At 41.2% G+C, this 25412-nt stretch overlaps 12 protein-coding genes across 12 annotated transcripts; 6 read left to right on the plus strand and 6 right to left on the minus strand.

Annotated features, from left to right (window-relative positions):
* Positions 1–101: 101 nt before the first annotated feature.
* LCB2 (serine C-palmitoyltransferase LCB2) lies at positions 102–1790 on the minus strand (the record flags this gene model as incomplete). Its single annotated transcript, XM_022822274.1, has 1 exon — positions 102–1790. One exon carries the CDS (start codon positions 1788–1790, stop codon positions 102–104), a length of 1689 nt encoding a protein of 562 aa, XP_022674112.1.
* Positions 1791–2284: 494 nt separating this feature from the next.
* Positions 2285–3862, minus strand: KLMA_10600 (uncharacterized protein; the record flags this gene model as incomplete). Its single annotated transcript, XM_022822275.1, has 1 exon — positions 2285–3862. One exon carries the CDS (start codon positions 3860–3862, stop codon positions 2285–2287), a length of 1578 nt encoding a protein of 525 aa, XP_022674113.1.
* A 354-nt stretch (positions 3863–4216) lies between these two features.
* On the plus strand, positions 4217–5026 carry ILT1 (Ilt1p; the record flags this gene model as incomplete). Its single annotated transcript, XM_022822276.1, has 1 exon — positions 4217–5026. The coding sequence occupies one exon, from the start codon at positions 4217–4219 to the stop codon at positions 5024–5026; it is 810 nt and encodes a 269-aa protein (XP_022674114.1).
* Positions 5027–5036: 10 nt separating this feature from the next.
* On the minus strand, positions 5037–5525 carry VPS51 (Vps51p; the record flags this gene model as incomplete). The annotated part of the gene is made up of 1 exon (XM_022822277.1): positions 5037–5525. The coding sequence occupies one exon, from the start codon at positions 5523–5525 to the stop codon at positions 5037–5039; it is 489 nt and encodes a 162-aa protein (XP_022674115.1).
* Positions 5526–6075: 550 nt separating this feature from the next.
* IRS4 (increased rDNA silencing protein 4) lies at positions 6076–7806 on the plus strand (the record flags this gene model as incomplete). The annotated part of the gene is made up of 1 exon (XM_022822278.1): positions 6076–7806. One exon carries the CDS (start codon positions 6076–6078, stop codon positions 7804–7806), a length of 1731 nt encoding a protein of 576 aa, XP_022674116.1.
* A 429-nt stretch (positions 7807–8235) lies between these two features.
* IML2 (uncharacterized protein) lies at positions 8236–10416 on the plus strand (the record flags this gene model as incomplete). The annotated part of the gene is made up of 1 exon (XM_022822279.1): positions 8236–10416. One exon carries the CDS (start codon positions 8236–8238, stop codon positions 10414–10416), a length of 2181 nt encoding a protein of 726 aa, XP_022674117.1.
* Positions 10417–10711: 295 nt separating this feature from the next.
* On the plus strand, positions 10712–12214 carry HEL1 (E3 ubiquitin-protein ligase HEL1; the record flags this gene model as incomplete). The annotated part of the gene is made up of 1 exon (XM_022822280.1): positions 10712–12214. The coding sequence occupies one exon, from the start codon at positions 10712–10714 to the stop codon at positions 12212–12214; it is 1503 nt and encodes a 500-aa protein (XP_022674118.1).
* A 136-nt stretch (positions 12215–12350) lies between these two features.
* ARP4 (Arp4p) lies at positions 12351–13925 on the minus strand (the record flags this gene model as incomplete). The annotated part of the gene is made up of 1 exon (XM_022822282.1): positions 12351–13925. One exon carries the CDS (start codon positions 13923–13925, stop codon positions 12351–12353), a length of 1575 nt encoding a protein of 524 aa, XP_022674119.1.
* Positions 13926–14382: 457 nt separating this feature from the next.
* On the minus strand, positions 14383–15975 carry MIC60 (Mic60p; the record flags this gene model as incomplete). Its single annotated transcript, XM_022822283.1, has 1 exon — positions 14383–15975. One exon carries the CDS (start codon positions 15973–15975, stop codon positions 14383–14385), a length of 1593 nt encoding a protein of 530 aa, XP_022674120.1.
* A 2242-nt stretch (positions 15976–18217) lies between these two features.
* KLMA_10608 (uncharacterized protein) lies at positions 18218–19489 on the plus strand (the record flags this gene model as incomplete). Its single annotated transcript, XM_022822284.1, has 1 exon — positions 18218–19489. The coding sequence occupies one exon, from the start codon at positions 18218–18220 to the stop codon at positions 19487–19489; it is 1272 nt and encodes a 423-aa protein (XP_022674121.1).
* Positions 19490–20122: 633 nt separating this feature from the next.
* YPT52 (Rab family GTPase YPT52) lies at positions 20123–20746 on the plus strand (the record flags this gene model as incomplete). Its single annotated transcript, XM_022822285.1, has 1 exon — positions 20123–20746. The coding sequence occupies one exon, from the start codon at positions 20123–20125 to the stop codon at positions 20744–20746; it is 624 nt and encodes a 207-aa protein (XP_022674122.1).
* Positions 20747–21195: 449 nt separating this feature from the next.
* Positions 21196–24879, minus strand: SCP160 (Scp160p; the record flags this gene model as incomplete). Its single annotated transcript, XM_022822286.1, has 1 exon — positions 21196–24879. The coding sequence occupies one exon, from the start codon at positions 24877–24879 to the stop codon at positions 21196–21198; it is 3684 nt and encodes a 1227-aa protein (XP_022674123.1).
* Between the last annotated feature and the right edge of the window lie 533 nt (positions 24880–25412).

Consider the following 25412-nt stretch of genomic DNA (forward strand, 5'->3'; position numbering starts at 1 on the left):
TGTTTTATTTTAATCTTTTGAATGCTTGGTATGAAGAGCATGTATATACGTAGTCCTCTTTTAACGACGAGGAACAAATTAGAAAAAAAAGATGTATAATATTATATTCTGAAGAATCTGTCGTCTTTACAATCTTCCGGTGTTCTCTTGATGACTTCTTCTATATTCCATCTTGGAGGTTTACCATCTAAGGAACCACCTGCCTTTCCACTAGAAACCTTCAAGAATAGTTTCTCACCGACTTCATCAATGTGGCGTAATAAATAGTCAATATCCTCTTTTGTGAGTGCAGCAGAAACACAGAAACGAACTCTTGACTCAATCAATGGGGTAGCAGGGTATGCAACAACAACAACCGCGATTTTCCGCTGCAACATCATTCTTGAGAACGCAGGCATTTTACTTGGTGCATAAAGTAGCATAGGGATAACAGGAGAGTCAGCAATACCATATACAATGAAACCTAATCTTTGTAGGGCTAGTCTTAGGTAACGAGCATTGAATGCAATACGTTGTAATCTTTCTTTTCCTTCACCAGGGTTCAACTCACCAGTAATGGTTTTTAGTGATGAAACTGTTTGGGCTAATACTGGAGCAGGTGTTGGTTCACTGTAGTATGGAGTCGTGAGGTCAAGTCTGAGTCTATCAATAATCCACTTATCCGCAGCAATGTAACCACCAGCAGCACCAAAGGATTTTGTTAGAGTACCCATTAAAATATCGATTTCTTTTGGATCAATACCAAAGAAGTCACAAACACCACGTCCAGAAGGTCCCATTGCACCAATAGAATGTGCTTCATCAACAAAGAGATAACACTTATATTTCCGCTTTAGTTCCACTAATTTAGGTAAGTTTGCCATAGTACCTTCCATTGAGTACAAACCTTCCACACATATAATAATCTTCTTCCATGGACGATGAGTCTTAGGTTGGCCTTGAACGATTTGCTCACGAATCAAGCTTTCCAACTTTCTCATATCATTGTGCTTGAAAGTTTTAACAGCAGCTCCTGACAAACGCACACCAGTTCTAATCGAAGTATGGTTCAAGGAATCGGAAATAACCAAACACTTTTTATCCAAAAATGAGTTGAAAAAGTTGGCATTGGTACCATAACCCATGGAAAACAACAACGCATCTTCCTTACCAACGAATTGTGCAACGTACTTTTCAGCCATTACATGCAAGTCGGTAGTACCTATTCTAGTTCTTGGACCACCAACATAAACACCGTACTTGTCCACTGACTCCAATGCAGCATCCGTACATTGACCCTCAGATTGAGCAAAACCCAAGTAATTGTAAGAGGAAAGATTGAGACACATAGAAGTGGTACCAGGGTACGTGAAGAATTCATTCAAATCATGAGAAACACGATCTATACAACGGATGAACCTCCCTGGAACCCCGGTGGTTGGTCTCGAAAAACAGTCATCGATTCTTTGCTTCAATCTTCTGACATAGAAACTTTCAAATGTGGAGAACCATGGTGCCAATCCGTCATGCTCCATAATACTCTTATGTTTTTCCTTTTGGAAGGTTAGGCCCAAGAAATCATGGATGTGGCCCAGAATAATCAAAATAAGATAGTTTAAGTATGTGATCAAAGAGACATAGTAAGCAGGCGCATCTAAGATTGGATCCTGTAGAGCCTTTCCATCTCTAGACTTACTTTGATACAAGAACTCTTTAGATGTCAAGCGACCAAACTCATTCTCTTTCTTATCTTCCAAAGGAATATCCTCTGGAGGAATTAACGGAACTCGGGTACTATTCACACTAATCATCTGACAAACTGTGCAATTCAATTACCAAAGTTTCAATCCTGCTATAAAGTAACAACCAACTAGCCCGATTTCGTGTAGTATCCTCTGGCAATGCGCTATCTCACAAACTCCAACCGTTACCAAAAAAAAAAACACACACACACGCGAATAACAAAAATGCTTATGTGTAAGGGTCAATAACACTTTCAAGTTACTATTCAATGGATACCTGATTTTAGGGTATCAAAAACCAAATACCTGATACAAAACTCTACTTCTTGACCACTGGATACCTTCTGAATCGAGCGTGGTTTTCTCTTTTTTACTTTCTGCTTTAAGTGTTTGCATTTCTATAACATGTTGTGATTTGAATGTATTGAAAGCTTTAGTTATGAAATGTTTTTAGAGAGATTATATACTAGTCACGTGACACGATTTTAATGTTCATTCATAAGGTTTGTTATAGAGGCTGTGTGAGCTGACCAAGCAGCGACAGAGAGAGAGAAAAGAATAACTCAGTGGAGATCACCGATCTCGTATTCACCAGGTTTAATGAGCCTAATGTAGTGATCGCAACGTGGCGTTTCTTCTTGAATATGGGATACAACTAAGACTGTACCTGGCCACTGTTGCAAGAAATCATGAGCTTTTATGAGCTGCTCTGTTTCCACGCCGGAGAAAGCCTCATCTAAGATCGTGATTTCTGGCATTTTTACTAGTGCTCTAATGAACAACGCTATCTTTTGGTCACTTATTGAAAGTGACCCAAATGGAGTTTCTGGATCCAAATGGAAGTAATCTATGTACATGTCAACAATGCGTTTCTGTTCGTCGGATAGAGATTTGTAAGTTGGGTGGAAGTTATTCGAGCTTACCACATGTAGACCAGAAGCTACAGTTTCTAATGTAGAGAGATTCGAAGCCTTCTTTAGGAAAAGCGCATGCATTTCCGGGGAGGAAAGTCCTATTCTCTTATTGATATCAAAGAAATTGGCACTTCCAGTTCTTCTGGGCACGCCATGATCGACGAGTTTGGAATTCCAAGACTGTGGATGGTCTGCAGTAATCAAGGAGAGCAAAGTTGACTTACCTGTTCCATTATTTCCCTGAATGTGCCATTTGGACCCTTGTTTTACACCCCAATGAATATCCTTTAATACCGGTTCCCCTTTATATGCGACAGATAAACCTTCCAGTTTAAGCACTTCTGGCACCTTCACCAAGTCGTGGTGAGGCTCTTTAAAGAATTTGTGAGGAGATATGAGATCTTGGATTGTGTACTTGCTTTGCGGTTTGTTTAGCTGTAGCGCTTCCAAAAGTTGCAATCTCATAGATTCTACCTCGTCCCGATATTGTTCAAGCGGACCCTGGAATTCGATCCCATCGTTATCTACACATACAATATGGGTGCACCACTCTGGAATTTGATCTTGATACCTCAAACCTATAATAATTGAAGTGCCACGATCATACGCTGCTAGGAACTGCGACATGATAGCCGTGGCGCTGGGGTCTAAACCAAGGAACGGGTCATCAATAATGGCGATATCCGGCTCTTTTAATAAAGACCTAGCCAATCTGGCACGTCTCATTTGACCATTACTCAATCCCATTGCCCATCTATCCTTAATATCAAATAGCTTTAGCTTCTTTAGCAAGTATGACAATAACTCCGGGTCAATGGTCCTGTCTGTGGTAGAGACTTCATAATTGACGTTTCTGGACCCAATGGAGTTATCAAGAATGAATTTCTCACATGTTTGATCGAAATCATCCTTAAAATACTCGTATCTAGCACTGAGATGCGCTGTAGGCATTACACCCTTGAACTTAACTTGTTCTATTCTAGGAAAAGTTCCTTCAGCGACTTTCCCATACCGTAGAGCCAACGGTGGATCTGCCAAAAACTTATTTGATAAAACATCAATAAACTTCTCCTTTGTTGGCCCCCATATGCACCATTTCTCGTTGTCTTTAATCTCAAAGTTGATGCGGTTGGGGAACACACTGCTAGCACCTTTCCTTAATGATGATTTGAACAACCCATCGGTGATTTTAACCACATACTTTGAAGCTGCACCCGAAGCTGTCATCCTCACTGAGTTCAATACGCTCAGAATCAAAGAATAAATGTGTACCTGAGATACTCTCTTCTCATATTAGTAAACTTTATGTATCAGTCACAGTCTCTGACTTTTTAAAGTTCTAGTTTAACGGAACCTTTAATTTTATGAGATGGGATGAGATGACTCAAACCACTTTTAGACTCGGAAAGGGAATAGTTAGTGCTGAAAACTGGATAGAACTAATCGCACTTCTGTATAATAACAAGAGAGTCAAGCTGGTCTTACAGACTAATAGAAGATAGTGTTTTTACAGGCCTTTTTGCCCCGCTTCGAGTTGTGTTGCCTTTCCCGAAACGAAGAATCTCATATTGCTGTGCAAAGATGGGTTCGGAAGGTGCTGCAACCGCATTGGCAACCATCGGCACTGTTTGCTGGTGCGTTCAATTGATCCCGCAAATTATCTACAACTACCGTAGGAAGGATTGCACAGGACTCCCGCCAACAATGATGTTTCTTTGGGTTGTGTCCGGCGTGCCATTCGGGGTGTACTTCTTAGTAACAAAAGCGAATATAATATTACAGATCCAGCCGCACTTATTCATGTTTTTCTGTTCCATATCATGGATACAATCATTGTACTATCCTCCAAGAAATATTCCCATCAAAAGGATCATGATCTGGTATGTTGTTCCAATGTCCATGTTCATTGTAGGATTTGAAATTGGGTTTACACTATGGTTGAGGCCCGTTTACAGCCACGGCACAAAATGGCCAGCTCTATTGATAGGCATATTTGCTGCCATTCTACTTGCTGCCGGGTTGGTGCCACCATATTTCGAGCTTTGGAAACGGCGGGGACGTGTTGTGGGAATCAACTTTTTGTTTCTATTCGTCGACTCTATGGGAGCATGGTTCAACATTGCGAGTGTCATAGTCGGCAACATGGACGTCATGGGCATCGTGCTATATTCAGTGGTAGCAGCCATGGAGATCGGAATATTCGCGTCGCATTTCATCTGGTGCTGCCGATTCAAATGGTTTGGCAACAGTCTCGACGAAGAAGACCTAAACTCGATAAGCGATCTTGACAGTGCTTCTGGAGACGTTGACTTGGAGATCCAAACGATAACGGACAACAATAATACAAGTATACATTCTATAAACAGCAACAAGAAGGCTACCGGAGCCTGAATTTTCCCCCTCACTGCTTCATTAAAGACTGCGCCATAGTGCATGTTTCTCGGAGTTCATCCACAATGCCACTGTTCAGCTGGCTCATTTCCCTTAAAATATCGTCCACTTTGATCAAATCATAGTAGTTATCATATATCGTGTTTTTAATCGTGTTATCAGCCTCCGTTTCCTCGGCAAGGAGAACATTTTGTATCTGGAGCAACTCTTTCAAACTCCGTGTCTTGATATCAACGTTCCCATTCTCTAATTCCGCCTTGATATCTTCTTCCTTGCCAGTCGAATTCTCTTCAGGCGTCGCCAATCGACTCTCAGAAACATTTTCCGAAGATTCCCCGACTCCGCTCGAGTCAGCATTCTCTGAGCCTGCTCCAGAAACCCCGGAATCCCTCTCAGCATCGCCCCCATTCTTCTTCAACCCGTAATACTCTTTCAACCGCTTCCTCTTCTCATTGTCCACCCGTTTCAAGGACTTTTTATGCGATATTTGTTCAGCCATTGCACCGTAAACCCGCACTACCGCTTAATTCGAGTCCCCTGGTTCTCTCTGGCTCTTTCCCTCTGGCTCTGTCCCTCTCTCTTTGTCTCACAACATACCTTTATTCGTACAATGCTTCTGCTGGTGCGGATGCTTGTACGCTTTCTCCGCTGGTTTCGAGAGTGGAAAGAGGAAAGTGGAACGCATCACGTGAATATCACACGATACACACGTGACCACTGGCTTCCCTCCAAAAACGTAATTTTGAAAACGTCATGAAAGAAAGGCAGAGTAACGTCTGGACACAACAGTTTAAAGAACAATCGAGCTGAAAATAGGGTCTAGAAATAGTTTATTACTATTTAAAATTGTGTTTTGCATAATTATTGGGCAGCGGTAGGAACCATTGATGGATTCGGGACGTTGCAGTGAAGAAATTGGGGTTAACGACTGCTATTATTTGGTAGCTATAGCATTCAGGGCAGTAGCGAAAACGAGGCTGATCAGTGTGAGTGGTAGATAGAGATAGAGATAGAGGTTGATATAGAGGTTGAGATAGAGATTTGTTGGAATGAGGTTTGGGTCGAGGCGACATAGTGCGAAGGCTAATATTATTCCATCGTATGCGGAACGGAATGGGGCTAATCAGGTTGTGGAGGATGCTTCTTTGAAGGCAGCTCAAGCGATGTTCAAGAAGCATTCTGTGGGTCAGGTGCCGGCGATCCAGGCTCCCAGACCGGTTCCAATACGGGTGAGTTCGAGTTCGAGCAGGCATGTGTCTGCTAACATGGGGAGAAGGAGTCCACGGATGACTGTTCCGCGATCTGGAGCTAGTTCTGAGAGTGTGGCTCGGTCGGTTTCCCCTCTCGATGGGACAACGATGGATCGAGGCGAGTCTGGGGTGAGTGATGCGGCCCAGCAGGCAGCGTCAGTGGCATTGGATAGCGAGATTAACATGAGTGGAGATGGGTCGTACTCGCTGGCGATTCCTGCGCATGTGACTTCAAGCGATGGGTACCTTTCGTCTAGAAATTCGTCCAAGCTTTCGTTGCCAAGACAGCATTCTCCGTCGCAGTCCGTGGGTCTCGCGAACAAGCTACACTCGATGAGCTTAGAGAGTGTGAGCACTGTGGGGAACTCACCGGGGACAGCTCATTCGGGCAACAAGACGCTTATTGCGCGCAAGGATGGCACCGTTGGTGGTGTACCATCAGTTTTGGTGGAGTCCGATGGCACGCCGATGGTGTTCCGCGATGACATGAGCGAACAAGACGACCGGTCTCTAAGAAATATTACCTACGATACAACAACAAAGATGAACGTCCCAGTCACGTATAAAGGGACGTTGCCTGATCTGATACCGGTACACCAGAGGCATCGGAAGAAAAGATGGCATAGCATATTTGGGGGCATACAGTCCTCGGGAATCTCAGGCTTAGCTTCTGGCGGGTCCAGCAGCTGGGACCATGAACAGAATGGGGTGGCCGGAGGCACCGTTTCAGAGGTGCAATTCAACCAGGCCGATGACAACCTTGTGGTGAAGAGTGAAAACCCTATGCAAAAGACAAGACTTCGAACTACAATGAGACCCAATAACAACAACTATACCGCAGAACAAGAGAATGATATGGACTCCAGCGGAGACTCCTCTAACGAGTCCACATATTCTGCAAACTCTGAATTCGACAAAAGGCATAGCATGGATGTCACAGGCAGCCATACGGATATCCATCTGTTCAGTAACACCGGTACGAGTACCAAGAAGAAACGCAGATCGATTATGCGTTCGCACAAACGCCATTCCTTCAACGAGGATAAACCATGGAAATCTCATGTCGATATTGGTTATGTCAGCGAAAAGGAACGCAAACGGTACGAAGGAATATGGGTTACAAACAGAAATAGCTACTTAGAACTTCTGCCCTGGTGGGATGAAAATGACTTATTGGATGACGAAGACCATACCATCTTCCCCCAGGACGGTCTCATACTAAATCAGGTAGTGCTTGATTTATGGTCGCGTAGTAACTTGCCGCCTCAACTATTAGCACAGATCTACGATAAGGTTGATACAAGACGCGATTGCACGTTGAACAGACAATCATTTCTAATTGGAATGTGGCTAGTCGACCAATGTCTCTACGGCCGGAAACTTCCGAAGGAAATCGACCAGAGGGTCTGGGATAGCGTCGAAAAGTTCTCTATCAACATCCCAAACAACAACCCTCACCATCACCATAGAAGAAGAAAGAAGATGCTCAAGAAGGAGTTGAAGACCATCAAGAAGGAACTCAATATTTGAAATATGGATTTTTTTAAGTGCACTGCTTCCAGTTAATACAGATAGTAGTGCTATACTCATAATACTAGAAAAATACATAGGTGTTTCTAATGTCTTTTTCTGGCTAACAGCCTCTCGAGCAGTCTAGAGTAGTAGTAGTAGTGGTGTTGGTGGTGGTGGTGGTGGTGCAATCTCCTCTTTTCATGACACGATACAAGGAATTTTTTTTTCTTTACCTTAAGTCAATCTCACGTGACTGAATGTTTCGCTTTAAACGTTTCTTCCCATGGAAAACTTCGGAAATGGAAACGCACTAAAAATAAGATTCGTACCCGAATTTTACATAAAAGATGACTGGTGATCATGAGGAATATGGGGAATAAAAGGAGTTACATAGTCAATGGCAGACATATTGTGTAATCGAGCCTATACAGATAGTAACTTCGAGCCATGTTCCGTGTTTTAAATGCGCTTAAGGGTGGTGGATCGCCCAAAGTATCTGAGCTATCAGGCGAAGAGAGAACGCGATTTATTCTTCAACAGGCCCATGATTTTGAGATAGCTTTGCAGGCGATGGATTATGTCTTAGATGACAATGCGGAAGCTGGGTTGCAACTTCTTGCAGATAACGCTGCTACAAGTCCTGGTGATAAGACGGTCGGAGTGTTGGCCAAAGGTGTGATTGAATTTTTAGAGGCCACTTTGGGTTTTGAACCCGAAGTGATGAAGAAGGCTGCCAATACCTTAGGACAAGCAGAGCAACTGTCTTTAAAGAGCAGAGCCAAGCAGCAGAAGCTGAATATTAAGACAAGCTCACTCTACCCTCCAGGCACGGAGTATGCAGTGACTTATACTGAATCATGTCTTCTACATGCTTTGTTAATGTTGTTTAGCGAATCTATGGTAGAAGGTGCAAAGGCCCTTTTCAAGCTTAGAAAAGCTTACCACATGCTGCAAGACATACTAAGAGAGATAAATGCCGCAGAGAAGAAGCTCTCGAGTGCTATTTATTTACAAAAAATCAACGAATCAACAGCCAGTTTTATCTCCGCCGAATCGTCGTTCACCTCTTACGACATCCCATACAAGCTCACCCCGGAAGAAGCTCGTGATAAGGAACTATTGGATTTCGCGAACACCGTATATTCTTTGAGAAAGAAGCGTTTGTGTGGGGCACACATAGGAAACTCGCCAGCCATTAATAGGTTGAGAAAAGACATTGGGATGGACTCTTTGAAAAGTGAGAAAGCAGAACACGTTGATGAATACCACTTAATAAATGACGAAAGCGATGCAAATCAGGCTACAATGGACGAGTTCATCCATTCTGGTGTGAATTTATGCTTTGGTATTCTCCAGGTAGTCCTTTCTTTGATCCCTCCAGCAATCGGCGCTGTGTTATCGGTAGTTGGTTTCCATGGTTCTAGAGAAGAAGGTCTAAGACTTGTATGGAAGTCTACCAAGTACAGAAACATTCATGGTGGTATCGGATTGCTCGGACTACTATTCTATTATGATGGACCCTTCCAATTCACTGATGTTGATTTTGATATCCCAGCAGCAAAGGCAGATGAACCCATCCCTAAGGAAGAGATGGATCGTGCAACTCTATTGCATCCAGGGAAAATCCTTACAAATGCGTTATTGCAGGCTAGAGCTCTCTTCCCAAACAGCGCCTTGTGGTTACTTCAAGAAGCTCGGATGCTTTCTAAAAATGGCCGTCTAAAGGAAGCAGTAGACCTGTTAGAGTCCATCGATCACAATTCTATTCAAATGAAGCAGATAAAGGCTCTCATCGTTTTCGAAAAAGCCAACACTTTGGTATTTATGCATGAATTCGAGAAAGGTGCAAAATATATGTTACTGATGTTAGATATTAGTGATTGGTCCCATGCTTTATACACTTATTATGCTGGTTGCTGCTACCTTGAAATGTATAGAAAATATGACATGGGGATTTTGAAAGAAGAAGAGGGAGACGAGAGAAAAATGTGGTTCAAGAAAAAAGCTACCGAACTGATCTTCGACTCGGCCAAAATTGTTGGAAAGAAGAAATTCATGTCTAAAGTTTTGCCTTTAGACAGATTCTTATTGAGAAAAGTAGACCAGTTCAAGAAGTTCAGCACAATGATTAATTCGAATGATCCATTAGATAGTATTGGTGTTTCGCCAGTGCATGAGCTAATTTATTTGTACAACGGATTCAATAGAATGACAACCAAAGAACTTGATCTTTCCTTGAAATCACTAACAGAATACCACAATCCAACGATTGACCTAAAGAATCCTGATCAAGAATTGATCACCAACGTTTTAACTTCTTTAATCATGAGAAGAACTGGTAAAATCCAGGAAGGGTGTGATTTGTTGGATAAGAAGGTATTACCCCAATTGTACACCATGCAAGGTGGTAAAGTCAGATTCATCAAGAAGACGGAGGACCCATGGATTTATCCAACTGCTTTCTACGAAAGGGCGTTGTTTACCTGGAAACTTAAGGGCGTTGATGGTTTGAAGGAAGCACATGGGTGGTTAGACAAAGCCCAAAACTACCAAGATGATTATGAGTTAAGTACGCGTATTGGAATGAAGGTTAAAGCCGCTAAAGATAGAGTTGAAGAATCATTATAGTACTCCCTCATTCACCATCTTATTCATCCTGATGAAGAAACCATAAACATGACACTATATATACATATATATATTCTCCCCATATATTGTAGGACTATACACACTGGCGCTGCATATATATCCCTATTTTTGTATGCCTTTGTAAGCCTCACAAATGTGGAATGGAACTTTAATATAATAATTATAAAGACTAACTTGAAAATAACAACTTTAGTTCACTATTAATTAAGGCAGTAAGGAGCACCGAGAGGACAAAGGATAACAGCAGCACGAAGTATATTTTAGCCCGGTGTACATGACAAGCTTAGAAGACTATAACTTTGAGGTGAGTGAAGATGACGAATATTACCAGCTAATAGGCGACAGCGATTATGAATCTGATTATTCCCTAACTAAAGATTCGAAGGTTAGTCAAAATTCACACAACTCCCAAGATTTACAATTTAGATATAAATCCTTATCCAGAGATGAACTATTTGCAGATGTAATGGAACGTGTCAAGTTTGTTGGGTCGATTACGCAACTATCTCTTGACAGTATGATTATATTACTAAGGCTGTATGGATGGAACGAAGAAAAGCTTTTAGAAGATTATACTGAAAATCCAAGGGATATCTTAGAGAAAGGGGGTTTAATAGTACCAGAAAATGGAAAGAGAGGAATTCAACTAGAAAAAGATTATATGTGCCCCATATGTTGCGATACTTACGACAAAGTGTCGGTATTTATGATGGAATGCGGTCATGTGGCTTGTATTAATTGTTACAGATCATATTTAACATCCACTTTAAAGAAACCAAGGGCGCCCACTTGTATGAGTTGCAATATTTCTATAACGTCAAGTGATATTGATCAAATATTTGGCAATTCTGACTTCAGTAAGAAACATATATGCCTTTCCTTTGAAACCTTTATTAATAAACATTCTAAAAACTATAAGTGGTGCCCATACACAGGCTGCGGGAATATTATTTATTCGAATAACGAATCCACACTAAATGAAATGCTTAAAAGACATATGATACCAGAAGTAATTTGCAATAACAAACATGCCTTTTGTTTTTACTGTTCCACGGAGGTGCACAGCCCGTGTGACTGTAAAATTGCTCAATACTGGATTGAAAAAGTTAGAGATGAGTCTACGAACTTGAATTGGATCCTTAACAACACAAAACCTTGTCCATTTTGCGGTACTAGTATAGAAAAAAATGGAGGATGTAATCATATGACTTGTCAGAGTTGTCAATCAGAATTTTGCTGGATTTGTGATGGTAGATGGTCCATACATACAGACAATTATGTCTGTAAATTCCAAAATGAGAAAAAAGATAATCGTGGCGTTAAATCAATATCAAAGAGATTTACGGATGGATACAAAATGTTTATTGTACATGAAAACTCTTCTGACTTGGATCTTAAATTGGCAGGAACTATTGAATCCAAGATATTTACCCTTCAAAAAGAACTCGGAATTTCTTGGATAGAGGGTCAGTTTCTATCGGAATCCATTAAAATATTGTTACATGGCCGTTCTGTATTAAAATGGTCATACACTATTGGTGTATTTTGTGATCCTTCTCACAATTTAACCCATATATTGGAGCAGAACCAGACTATGCTATCAAATGCCGTTGAGTCGTTATCGTTGAAACTTCAGATAAAAGATCCTAACGTCATAATCAAGAGCAAAGCCGAATTCCGTGATTCTTCAAGTTTGGTTAATGGAAGAATTGCTGCATTAGAAAGGTGCTGCCAAGAACTTTTAGTCAAAGGTATTTGCAAACTCGAGAGCATTTAGGTATCTTGCTTTCAGTTGTAGATTAGGGGAGAATGTACGAAATAGATACACATACTTATATATATTATTATTATTACAGTTTCGTTAAATGCCTTAAGACATCTGTTTTTCTTTTTGTGATAAAGAGGGATAACATCTACCTAAATCTATCCTTGAGTAACCTATCCGCGCCCACCTCTTCATATTCTTGCTTACCTACCCATAACTGATGAAAAGTTCCTAGACTAGCTAAAATACTCCCACCTAACCAAGCTTGATACTGTCTCTCTCTTAGATGGCCTGAAGAAAGCATCCTAAACTTTAATGCCGGAAGTGACTTGTTTAATTCATACATTATTCTGTCTGATAAACCTGGAATCTTAGAAGTACCACCAGTAAGAACAACATTGTGCGCCAATGTCGCTCTCAAGTCAACATCAGCCTCCATCATTGTCTTATTAATTAGATCAACAATACCTGCAACATGGTCATTATCCTTACCATTAACACCATCAGACGAAGGTGCTGGAGTTGAAGAAGTTTCATTTCCATTTTCTTGGTCATTATTAGACTCATTATGATTTTCTTTTTCGCCCTTCTCATCTTTAGGATCTATTGGACGCTTACCATTTTCATTTGGTTCTTGGGAAGGAGAGCCCACTGCTTCTTGTTCTGTTGCTACAGGAACTGGCGTTGACTCTGCTGTACCTTCCTTATCTTTAGTGTTTGTGCTGGTCCCTGGTTTCGTTCTCTTCAAAGGAACGTAATCATTGTGCCATGTCTCTACGACACCATCCTTAGATACTGGCCATCCCTCTGGGAAACTTTCTTTTAAAGGATGGAAGAGCTGTTCAGCAAAAGAGTATCTTTGTTCTGCATCATAAATAAGTTCTTCTCCCCAAGGAGCCTCCAATGATCTTTTAGATTGTGATTGTAGCTCATCAGCAAATGATTTTAGAGATTTTGGAGCTATGTGTAATAGAGTTTCCTTAAATTCCTGGAAGAATTGTCTTTCATTAGCAAAATCAATGATCGATTCGTTGACATCAAAAGACAAGGATCTTTTCACAAAAGTAGGCTTCTTCTTCAATACTTGGAAAATAGGGACAATTTCCCTAGGTTTCAAGTTCTCTTTTATTAAATGATTGAGGTACTTTCCCGCTACAAAATTCCTTGTGGAAGGTTTGGAGAGGGTCATACCATCAATCACCGGAGATACAGAAGTCACATCATGCCCAATATCAACAACCAAACATGTAGGCCTTCCCATAGCAAACGAGACTGCAGATGGAGCTGCTGTTAAGTAGCATGCTTCAAATTCCATAGCTTCCAATAAAACTTCCAAAGACTTTTTCCTGTTGGACTCAGGGTTCCAAATTGGTTCAGTAAGCAATGCTGGTGTACCTTTATTAGTATCAAACTTCAATTCCGATTTTAGAGCGTATTCCCATTGTTCTTGCGCACGATCCCAATCTACAATAACGCTGTTCTCTACAATAGGTTTAATTTCTAAGCCCGAACGTGGGAATAAAAGAGGTTGCTCGTTGAATATCGTCTTTGTAGTAGATTCATCTGATTCCGGATCAATCTCGTAGGTACCATACTTGGAAGGAAGTATTGTTTGCGGGCAGTCTGTTCCAGAATACCCAATGTTTGTCACATAAGAACCTGGATCAATTATTATAGCGTTTATTTCATCACCACCATAAACTTGTAAAGCAGGATTTGACATGGTTTTCTGACTATGGAACCTTTATAGATACACAGTCACCAATTGAAGCTTAATTTCTACCAAAAGGTATACTTATTTAGCTTTTGTCGTGTACTTTCTGTCTGCTCGAGACACTACATATCCACTGTTTTTGAATTAAATTATATGGAAAATCCAAACTCTACTTCTTCGATCTTGTTACCCTGAAAAGTTCAAACATTTACCCACAGAATACCAAACAAGATAGAATAGGATAAAAGATGGTAGAGAAGATACCGTACGGGTTGTTTGGCATCAGCATTATGTATATCTGATGGATAGTTAACTATTCAATAGTCAAGCCAATTATAAGTTATGGGATCTTGTAGTTTTAATTTTGTTGATTTCTTTTTACTTTTTGGATGGTGGAATATAGTATTATATATAGATGTAACCTATTAGCAGATTGTATGAGCTAAGAAAATTATGGAAAGAGATTTCATAGAGTCTTTAATTCGTGATCGATAACGTCGACAAGAGTTTCCAATTCCAATTTGGAACGGGCGGCTTGTAGCCAGCTTTCTGCTTCTAGTCTAGACCAACCTTGAAGTTGGACGACTTCTTCGACAGCCTTATCTAGTCTATTCAATTTGATGTTTTCTGAGACACGAGAAATGACGGAGTCAATATCGTTGTCGTTAGAGATACCAGATTTATTGAACAAGAACAGGGAGAAGAATTTAGCAGAGATGTGACCCAAGAAGCCTGCGTTTGGAGGTAACAAAGAAGCTTCTCTGACCTTTTCTTGCAGCAAATTCCATCTGTTCAATAGTTGCTCGTTGGAAAGGACCTGTCTTTCTTGTTCACTCTTACCCGAGATCAAAGTGTCTAGTTCTTTGACGACAACATCAATCAATTGAGGTTCCTTGCATTCGCATTTATTTGGCTTTCCGGGCAATATGTTCACTAGTAGTTTCAATCTTTGCAAGTCCTTTGACAAGTCCAAAGAAGGAGTGTTATCCAAGTTTAGCTTGAATCTGATCGAAGAGACTAATGTGGTCAATTGGTTGATACACTCTGACTTGAGTATCGTTTGTTCGATGGACTCCAAGGAATCAGAAACGTTCTTAACGCTGTCATTTAATTCATCAAGGTTCTTTAATCTACCGTTTCTTTCGTTTTCAATCTTGTCAGAGATGATCTTGTTGAATTCTTGCACCTGTTTGATGGACAGCATAGCAAGTTCATTTTTGTGTTTGGCAAGCAAGGCTTGTTCGTTAGCTTTCAAGGAAGCTTGTAGTTGGGAGTCGAATTTCTGTTCGAACTCAACCTTTAGGTTGGACAAGTCCTTTTCGAACTGTTGCACTAGTTGAGCTCTGTTGTTTTCGATTTCCTTTGCCTTATCAGCCTCGACAGATTGTTTTAATTCAGAGGAAAGGGTGCTCAATTGGGAATTCAATTGTTCGGTCAAGTCTTTGTTCAACTTGTTTAATTCTACGGAAAGGTTCTTGTACGAGTTCAAAAACAATTCCACGGCGTTTTCGGGAAGCACTAAATGGCTTTCGTTGAGCAAGTCCACCTGTCTGTTGAAGGATTCGACGAATTCCTTGTTCTTTGGAGACACAGACTCCTCGTCCAACTTCAAGTGAGGCAATTTCAACAAGACAGAACCTACTGGAGGGATGGATGGGTCAACAACAGCGACGGCTGGCTCTGGCACGGTAACTGAGCTAGTGACTGGAGTAGGTGTGACGGCAGCTACTGGCGAGGAACCTTCATGACGGACGTTTTCGACTCTTCTGGCGAAGGAGCCGAATTTTTGTCTAATTTCTTCCAGAGATAATTGGGGAGCATTTAAGGTACCATCGTTGTAGGATTCGACCAATTGCACTAGTTCTTCTGCCAATGGGACGTTATCAGTGAATAGTTCAGCAAATTGGTAGTTGTAAACGGATAGGGCGACACCACCGGCGTAAAATGCGGTTGTAGCTGCTGTTAGTTTCAAGAAGAAGTTTCTGATTGGATGAGCTGTTTTGACTGGAGCACTGGTTGAGGCCAGTCTGCGACCGACGATTCTGCTAGCACGAAGCATGATGGGTGGAAGTAAGGAGCTGGTGGGTGGTGCTATGTAGCTGCTACTGCTGCTGCTGCTTTTCCTTTATTTATTTATGTATTTACTTATTTTTTTTTCTTCTTCTTTCTTATGCTAATGCTTAGAGTTTGGTCAGCTTGAATATAGAATATAGAATATATTCTGTTCAGACTGAGCGACTGAGCAGAGCAGCAGCACCAACATTCGCTAAAAGTTCATTGGAAGAGAAAATTGAAAAATTGGAAAATTGGAAGAAAAAAAAAAAAAAAAAAAAAAAATTGGAAAAACAAAAAAATCAAAAGGACAAAAAAAAAAAAAAAAAAAATATCACGTGCCGTTCGAACCCCGAGCGGGCACCAACTAAGATCCAAAAACTTTTTTCTCGCATCTTCTTCTTCTTCTTCCCCCGGGTAACAATCCCGGCAAGTTCTTGTGAAAATCCTCTTTTGCCACCGCCACCTGCCAATCGCTGCCCAGAGATCTGTGGTGTCTGCGGTGTCTCTCTACCAGGTACAAAACGTAAACCTTTGGCCTTTGGTCTGAGTCTAGCCCTGAACCTGCGCCGCCATATTACACATCAAACGCACAGCATTCAAAATAATGCCGTTGCCACTGGAATCGCATTCCGGTGCCTCGCAAGTCTCTAGTCCGCACTACCTCACAACTGCCAGCCGTCACCACAGAACCGCAGGCACCCCACTACGTCACCCCCCTCTCGCCCATCTCACATAGCCATCCATTCCTTGGCTATGCGGCTCGGAACCCACCTCTCTGTTTCCCGACGCTTGCCATTCATTCATTGGTTACAAGCTCTGAAAATCAAAAACGAATAAAAAAAAAAAATGATAATAATATAGTAAATAGTAGTGCTAGCTGCCCGGTGCGACACTCTCTTAGGCGTTTGTGTATCCTAATGCGAATCCTCGTTTTTGCGGATTCCGTTGCTAGTGGCAACGGAACTCTCTGCACTGCGGACTCTTCTACTTTCACAAAACAAGCTTCCGCAATATTTTCCCAAAACAGTACCCACTCCCTACTCCCGCCTGCAAACAACTCGGAATCCTTTCGGAATATGCCGAAAGTTCCATAGAGACCAACCACCCGTACCCTTGAGCCTAGTCGGAACCGCAGCATATTCCCCTGGAAATCTCTATTCTCGCCGAACCGCACTCGGAACCCAAACCCACACACGGCTCTTTTTCCTGTATGGCACTTTCGACCTGCGACCCACATAGATAAAAAGAAAACACACACACAAAGTGATTGTTGTGATTGCGCCAGATACTATCATGTCCCCAGTCGCCGCCGCACCACATTCCAGCGGTCCCTACCGCTAAACCTAAGTTTTGGCACATAAAGAAAAAAAAAGAAGTTTTTTTTATTTTGTTTGGGACTAACACTCATAATGAAAGTGTCAAAACCGCACTCTTGTGCGGCACGGCAACATTTTGTCTAAGGGCCTTCCATAATTGGAATCACTACTAGCTACTTAGAGACAGGTAAGTAAGTACACAGACACACACAGACAGTCAGCTTGACTAATCACTAACGTTTTTCGTTTTTTTACTACTCTTGGTATTTGTAGCAGCACTGCGAGTAAAGGCACCAATCACTTACTTAGGCAGTCATGGATTTCATGTTTGTTTGTTTGTTGCCATTAGATTTTAGTGTATTATTGAGTCGATATTGATGTCCGATGCGATGCGATGCATGCATGCTCACAATGGCGGACGATACGATCTGTTTATCTGTGTAGAGGTTGTAGGAGGGTTTTTGGCAGTGTTTCGGGTTTCACGGTTTTCAGAAGAGAGTGGGTAAAGGACACTCTCACTGCTGACTACATTAGTAGTACTAGTACTAGTTGTATGTGGTGTTTTCTTTGTTTTTTTTTGTTTTTCTATTATTTTTACTCTGTTTAGCTTGCTTATGTGAATTCCGATGCTCGAGTCGGAAGTTCTAGCTAAGTGAGTGCATGATTGGACAGGAAAGAGTCCTTCGGGCTAGTCTTGGTGATGTTGTTGTTGGCAGTGATTCGTTTGAAGATTGGAAAATTTGTATGCCCCTCGGTTTAGAGTAATTAGTTGTAGACCAAGTAAGGTATATATATAGGAGATGCATGTATGGTTCTTGGCTTTTGTTTTCGGAGAGGTAGGTACGGTACGATTACCATTGAAGCAGCAATACTACCGAAGTTCAAGTCGTTAATGGATTAAGGAAAGAGGAATCAGTCAAATACCTAGGCATGGATTCGTTTGTAAATAGTGTTACGTGCCAGCAGGTTTCACCTGAACAGTGCGAGCAGATGCTCCAGCTGTCGAGGGTCGACAGTACAGTGAGCTGCTCGAATTTCAAGAAGATTTTAGGTTGGTTTAAAACAGCACATGCGGGTTCGTCAGAGGACAGAGCGTTGGCAAGCACTGTGGCCAACGTGTTGCTAAACTCGAGCGAACAGAGAATGCATGCTAGCCAAGACAGATCTTTGATCAAGTGCGTGGAATCGCGCCTTTTCAATAATCCATACGATCTCCCAAGATGGAGAATCATGTTTCTAATGGCACATTGCAAGCCTGAGGGACGGGAACATGAGCATGAGCAGCAGCATGAGCAGCAAAGGGACCAACCATTTGATAGACTATTGGCCCCAACCTGTTTCCAAAGAATGGTGAGCGAACTGAGGATGGATTCGGAGTACATGAACACTTTGTGCGAGCTCGGGAAGTTTTGGTACGCGCTCTGCTTCAACTACGGGTGCACGATAACAAACTCCGTGTTGTACTGGAACATCTTCACAGACTTCGCTGCAAAACCATACATATCTGTCCCAGGGTTCCAGGACTGTTTGATACAGTTTGGATCCCTTTACCTTTTGGTGCACTCCAACGAGATGTGCGTCGAAAAAACCACTGTTAATAGATTTCTTTGCATATTCGAGGACAAGTTTAACGACTGGTACACGCAAACCACTCGGGAGTGGTATTGCTCTTTGCAGGAACACAGACTTCCCCAAATACTCAACATCCTGGAGCTGTTGATCGCTTACTCTTCTCCCAGCTTGAAGCAGGAAATTAGACAATGCTTCTTGTCGTCTCAGAACTCTTTGCATTGCCCCTTCGTCAATTCCTCATTCATCAAGTTGATCGAGTCCCCAATCAACAACGTCTCCAACACTACGGCCTCCATCCTCAGCTTGCTTCATCTAAGGCACGACAAGTCGTCCCACTCTCTAAAGCTAATGGCCCCACCACTTGCATCACGTGACTCCTTATCGTCCACCAAGTCTTCGGATTACATTACTTATTCAGGACTGCCCACTCCTTCCGTCTCATCCCAAGCAGACCCTGCGGTTTCTACATTCTCCACGGCTGCCTCTTTCGGATCTGCTTCGCCAGTGTGCGGACAGCCTTCTAACTACGACGACTGGTCCGAAGAAGAGCAGTTCCTGGAAGCTGAAAAGATCGGGGCTGCCATAGAAAGACTAAACGAATTAGGTTTTGTGAAAATGTCCACCGAATAAGCTTTTTTACGATTCACTTCATTTCACTTCACTTCACTTCACTTCACGTCACTTCAATTATATTCAATCATATTCATTTCAATTCCATTCAATTCAATTTATCTCGCTTAATTTCACCTAATACCCTTTACTTCTAATATTTATTCATAGTATTGCTACTACTACTTAATAACGACTATTTAATCAATATCACGACAAAGAAAAACTAAAAGACCTCTTCTTCGCTACTACGAAATATTCTTACTATTCCTAAGACATTTTTTGCCCCAACTATGTATCCCTTTCCTCCTTTCGATCTTTTTAATGTAACTTAACGTCTTATTTAATATACACGTGACTAATAGATCTTTTTCCTTATTTTCGTACCAGAGCTGCTTTAAATTCGAGAACAAATCCTTTAAATGCTTGTAAAGAAAGTAGGTTTCATCCCTTCCAAGAGTAAAAGAGCAACCAAAAGACCAGTACTGCGGGTTAACGGTACGCTGAAACTTTCAAAAACTGCGCTTGGTTTATTTCTAGCTTCAGATCATTGTGTTACACTCTTTCCAAGTCCCTATTTCGCACGTGTATACCGTTTTTGTTTCCCATTAGGTTTAAAAAGTAAGATAAAGTAAAGGTTATTCCAATTTAATAATGCTACAATTCAAGTTAGTTCTTCTAGGTGATTCATCTGTTGGTAAATCTAGTATCGTTCATAGATTTGTCAAGGATTCCTTTGATGAGTTTAGAGAATCTACTATTGGTGCAGCCTTCCTATCGCAGACGATCAAGTTATCGGAAGAATACGATGAGGAAGTTCTAAAGTTCGAAATATGGGATACAGCAGGACAAGAACGGTACAAGTCGTTGGCTCCAATGTACTACCGTAACGCTAATGCTGCGCTTGTGGTGTACGATGTTACCGAGCCAAATTCTTTACCAAAGGCCAAGCTTTGGGTGGATGAATTAAAGGAGAAAGTTAGCGATGAAAAGTTGATCATATGTCTAGTCGGAAACAAGCTCGATCTAGCTTCTGAAACTGACCCAAGCTCTTTAGTCGATGAATCAGAAGCTCGCGAATTTGCTCGCGAAAATAATCTACTATTCCATCAAGTCAGTGCTAAGACAGGTGAACACGTCATTGATGTCTTCCAAGATATCGGTCAGAGGTTATATTTACAGAATAAAGACGAACTGCAGAATTCCAAGAAAAATGCTTCTAACAATGTGTCTTTGCAAAGGCCTAGTACTAACGATTCTCAATCGTGTTGCATCTGAACATATCTTCTTGAAGCCTTTCACCCAAACACTCTCTACTCTCCCCCTTTCTCGCATCGTATTATTTACTACTAAATTGAGTATAAACCTCTATACAATTAACATATTATATATATATATATATAAATATATATGCTTATGTATCCCCTTTTTCGGCTAGCTCCTAATAATATCTATAAATGTGCGACAACTCCCATCACATTTGCTCATCTTTACGGGCGTAATCCTAGATCTGCCTCATTAAGAGAAATAGTACTTTTTTTTTAGAATTATGTAATTTTCTAAGTCAATTCAATATACACGATAGTACCTCGAAATGACGATATATACAAAAGAAATGTAACTATATATACACCTTTGTTTGAGTCTGGAGTCATTACTTTCTATGTTTGAAAACAGAATACAAGAAGAACAGATTATGTGGCAGATAAGATTAAATTATTAATCCTTCATAACTTGCTGGTAATCAATTCGACTGCCTTCTTTACACCTTCTTCCGAACCTCTAACGTAAATGACATCGTTAACTGCATCGTTGTTTCTTGGAACGTGGATAACAGTCTTAGTAGAGTTTCTGATTTCCTTAACTTTACTACCATTTGGACCAACGATGTTCCTGAACTTCTTTGGATCTTTGGCCCAGATAAAGCCTTCGGTGTTGGCATTCTTGGCTTCGGCAATTCTTTCTTCTATCAACTTAGTAACCTTTTCGATAACGGTATCTTTGCTTTCGATTTCTTTCTTGTACTCTTCACCTAGAACATCACTCAAATCCACAGGATCATAAGTCAATCTCCATGGAATACTTTGAGATGTAGATTCAGGTTCTTCAAGCTTTTTAGTAATAACATTGAATTTGGAACCTTCATTTTCTCTGATATTTTCAGGAACAGTGTACTTAGCACGAGCCAATTTTTGAGCTGTTCTGTTAAATTTACCATGAGAAACGTCGATTGAGAGTTCATTTCTCAAGGTTTGGAATAGTAGACCAGAATTAGAAACATAGAAGTGATACTCAGCTGGAACTTCGACAACAGCATCGAACTTCTCCTTAATAATGTCCTTTTCGATCTTTGCCTTACAAGCTTCGGTATTGGCTGGAGAACCAGAAATCTTTACTGTTTCATCCTTGCTATCCCTGTTTGGAACGTGGATTCTAACGTTGAATTCGGTTTCTAGCGCTTGTCTAACAGAACCGCCCGGACCAATCAAGAGACCGAACTTTTCTTGTGGAACACTTAACTCAACAACAACACTGTTTTCCAAGCTATCGATGATTTCTTTGATGTGCTTAACAGCCTTCTTCACAAAATCAGTTGGACCGGCAACGACAATAGCCTTTTCTTCGGCATCAGCATCTGGAATTCTTAAACGTTTGTTATGAATCAAGTCACCGCCAGCCTTGCTGATAATGTTCTTTAATTGGGCACCATTACGTCCAACGATTTCACTAAACCACTTAGGGTTGACATCTTCGATCTTGACAGTTTCATAGTCAGAAGCTTCTTTGATGATGGACTTAACCTTGCTTGCAGCCTCCTTAATGTTAGTTCTTGAACCAATAATCTCTAATTCAACCTCACCTGCTTTTTTAGCAGCTTCGCTATCAGTTTTATCCAAAAAGTTCAATTCTACACCAAATTCAGCTCTGATATCGTTGATAGTTTCACCACTCTTACCGATGACTCTGGTGACGTATTCAACAGGAACCTTGACAGTTTCTTTATGACTATTTTCGATCTCGAAATCCAAAAGAGCCTTCAACTCTTCGTAAGCACCCTTAACACCTCTAGATGGACCTCTGATAGTCACTACTTCACCTTCCTTAGGGAATTTGATGTAAACAGAGTATTTGTTCTCTAGACGGATACGGTAGCTACCTTGCGAACCAATCAAAGTACCGTGATACTTTGATGGGACGATAAGCTCTTTGGTAATAATGTCAGACCATTTCTTGGCTTCAGCAAGAATATATGGCTTAGCATGGTCTAAGTTGAACTTCAAACCGGTCAAAGTAATCTCTGTGTGTTCGTCCTTTGCATCTTGAGGAATGAAGGTAGTAACATCAAATTTGTCACGAATTTGTTGTAGATGAGCACCCTTTGGACCAATCAATCTAGCAACAACGTTGGTTGGGACTTGGAATGTGATCTTGGATTCAACAGAAGGGTTTTCAATGATGGATTTGATAGCAGCAGAGGCAATCTTACAACCGTTGTCATCACCTCTAATGGTGATCTTGTCAGCAGAAGGAGTACCCAATTTAATCAAAGCGTGTGCACCGGCATGGGTAACTTCTTCGTTGATTAGCTTCAAAGTAACCTTGTCCTCACTGAAGAGCTGTGCTTGTTGTTCCTTTGATAAAGTCAAGACGTTGGATGCCAAGGCACTTTGCTTTTGTCTCAATGAATCAAGTTGTTGGTTCACCGATTGCAATTTGGCCTTTAGTTCATCATCAGAAGGCTTGAAATCTTCTTCATCTACCTTAGTGATTAGTAAGATGCTGTCGTTGTCTGGATAGTAGTCACCCAATTGAACAAATTGGACGTCATTTTCAGTTGCTAGTAAAGTCTGTTTAATGTCTTTATGGAACAAATGGTAGTCCAAATCCGATACCACTAAGGTTTGTTCTGGAGCTAGTTCGTTGACCAAAGCCACAATCTGCTTACGAGCGTTCTTAATTTCATCAGTGAATTCATTCTTGGCTATTAAGGTAATGATGACACTTTCCAAAGCTGGCACAGTTTCCAATTTTGGCAAAGTTATTTGGACGTTAGGGAAACGTTCGCTAATTTCTTTCAAGATGTTGTACTTATGGAAATATAGAACCAAATGCTTAGCATGTTCAAGGTTCTTACCATGAGCCTTTGAGATTTCTAGGGATTCGATGGCGTGGTATTTGGATTGGTTCTTTGCGTAAGTGATGGCTTCGTTAACGTTATCAGCTAGACCAGTGAATACAAAGTGGTCATCGTCGACCGCATGTGGTGGCTTCACTTCAACGTGGAACTTTTCTTTCAACTCAGCAGCGTTAATCAAGGAATGGAACTTGAATGGGACCTTTTCCTTCTTGACGATAATTCTCAGGCCCAATTCGTTCATGTAATTGATGACCTTCACCTTTGCCAACTTGACATCATCACGAGGACCGGTCAAGACAATTTCTGATGGTTCGTTATTGGTAAATAATTGGACCTTGACATCTGCTGGGGTATCGATAGATTCAAGTTCAATGAAAGAGACCAGCTTTGGATCTTCCACTGGGACCACAATTCTGGCGTTCTTGGTCTCTTCCTTGACGATTTCTAAGATTTTGTTCTTTGCCAATGTAACCGATTCAGCGTCACCGTGCAAAGAAATGGAAACATTGTAGTCTTCCAAATCCGCATCGTATGAGTCCTCATTGACCTCCTTTGGAACATCAATCTTCACGCCTGTTGAGTCTGAGATGCCTCTGATGGTTCTACCACCAGAACCAATGATGGCCGATCTGGTCTTCGAAGGCACTTCAAAGGAAACGGAAACTGGCTTGGTCAACTTCTTGACCAAGTCTCTCCTGGCAAGGCCAATCTTGTCCGAGGCACCTGAGATTAGGAAAGTACGGGAAGTCTTTGAAAGCGTGGATTCCACGGAAACGTCGTATTTTTGCTTAATGGTTTGGATAATGCTAGAAAACTCGGCCTTTGTAATTTGGTATTGGGCTTCAAGGTCCAAAGAGAACACCTCTTGGATGTTTTTGGAGCGCATGGGCTTGGCTGAACCCATCGAAGATGGACGTGCCTTGTTACTGGTAGCAGCACTTCCAACAGACTTCAACGTAGATCCCCAGGATAGCGCGTTGCTGCCTGTTGATCCTGAAGAAGAGCCAGAGTTTCCACCCAACCTTGGGAAAGAAACCTTGACTGGGGTAGGCGTTGGAGTTGGTACACCATCGACGGTCTCGCTGTCATTCTCGCTCTTTGACTCGCTTTCAGTCTCATTTTGAGACTCGCCAACAGCCGAAGAAGAGACGGATTCGCCGTTTTCTTCTCCAGTTGTCGTCGCCATTTTCGACGATTCGTCCACGGACGAAGGAGGTGTGTCTAACACAACTTGAGAATGGCTCTCTGAAACATCAGGAGTAGCTTCTGACATTGTTCAATTGCAACAAGATCCGATCTGAAGTACACTGGAAACAAAAATAGAAGATATAACACGGCTTTTTCCGATTAGTATACCTAACCTTATAGATGCTTTTAAAAACCCTTAATGTGGGAAAAAAAAATAAAAGCTAACAGATAAAGAGCCAAGGAAACAAACAACACACGATTTTGAGACGATTCTTCGACTAATCGTACCCTTAAACTAAATACCGGGTATATCGTACAGCAATTGATCCACAATGAGAGCTGTCTTCCTTGTAGATTTCCGTTTCATCGTTAATAACAAATAGTAAGAGTGAGTTGGTGGTATGAACGATTCACACACACTTTCTTTTCATATCCGGCAAGTTCGAAAAACTGAAAAAAACTGAAAAACTGAAAAATTGAAAAATTGAAGATCAAACCAAAATCGAAAAAAAAAAAAAAAAAAAAAAAATTGTATGAATAAATGACGAAAAAGACACATAAACAAAAACATGAAAAAAAGTGGGAATGAAAACAAAGGGAAACAAAGATTGAAGACAA

The sequence above is a fragment of the Kluyveromyces marxianus genome, chromosome 1, assembly GCF_001417885.1.
Source record: "Kluyveromyces marxianus DMKU3-1042 DNA, complete genome, chromosome 1".
Lineage (NCBI taxonomy): Eukaryota > Fungi > Ascomycota > Saccharomycetes > Saccharomycetales > Saccharomycetaceae > Kluyveromyces > Kluyveromyces marxianus.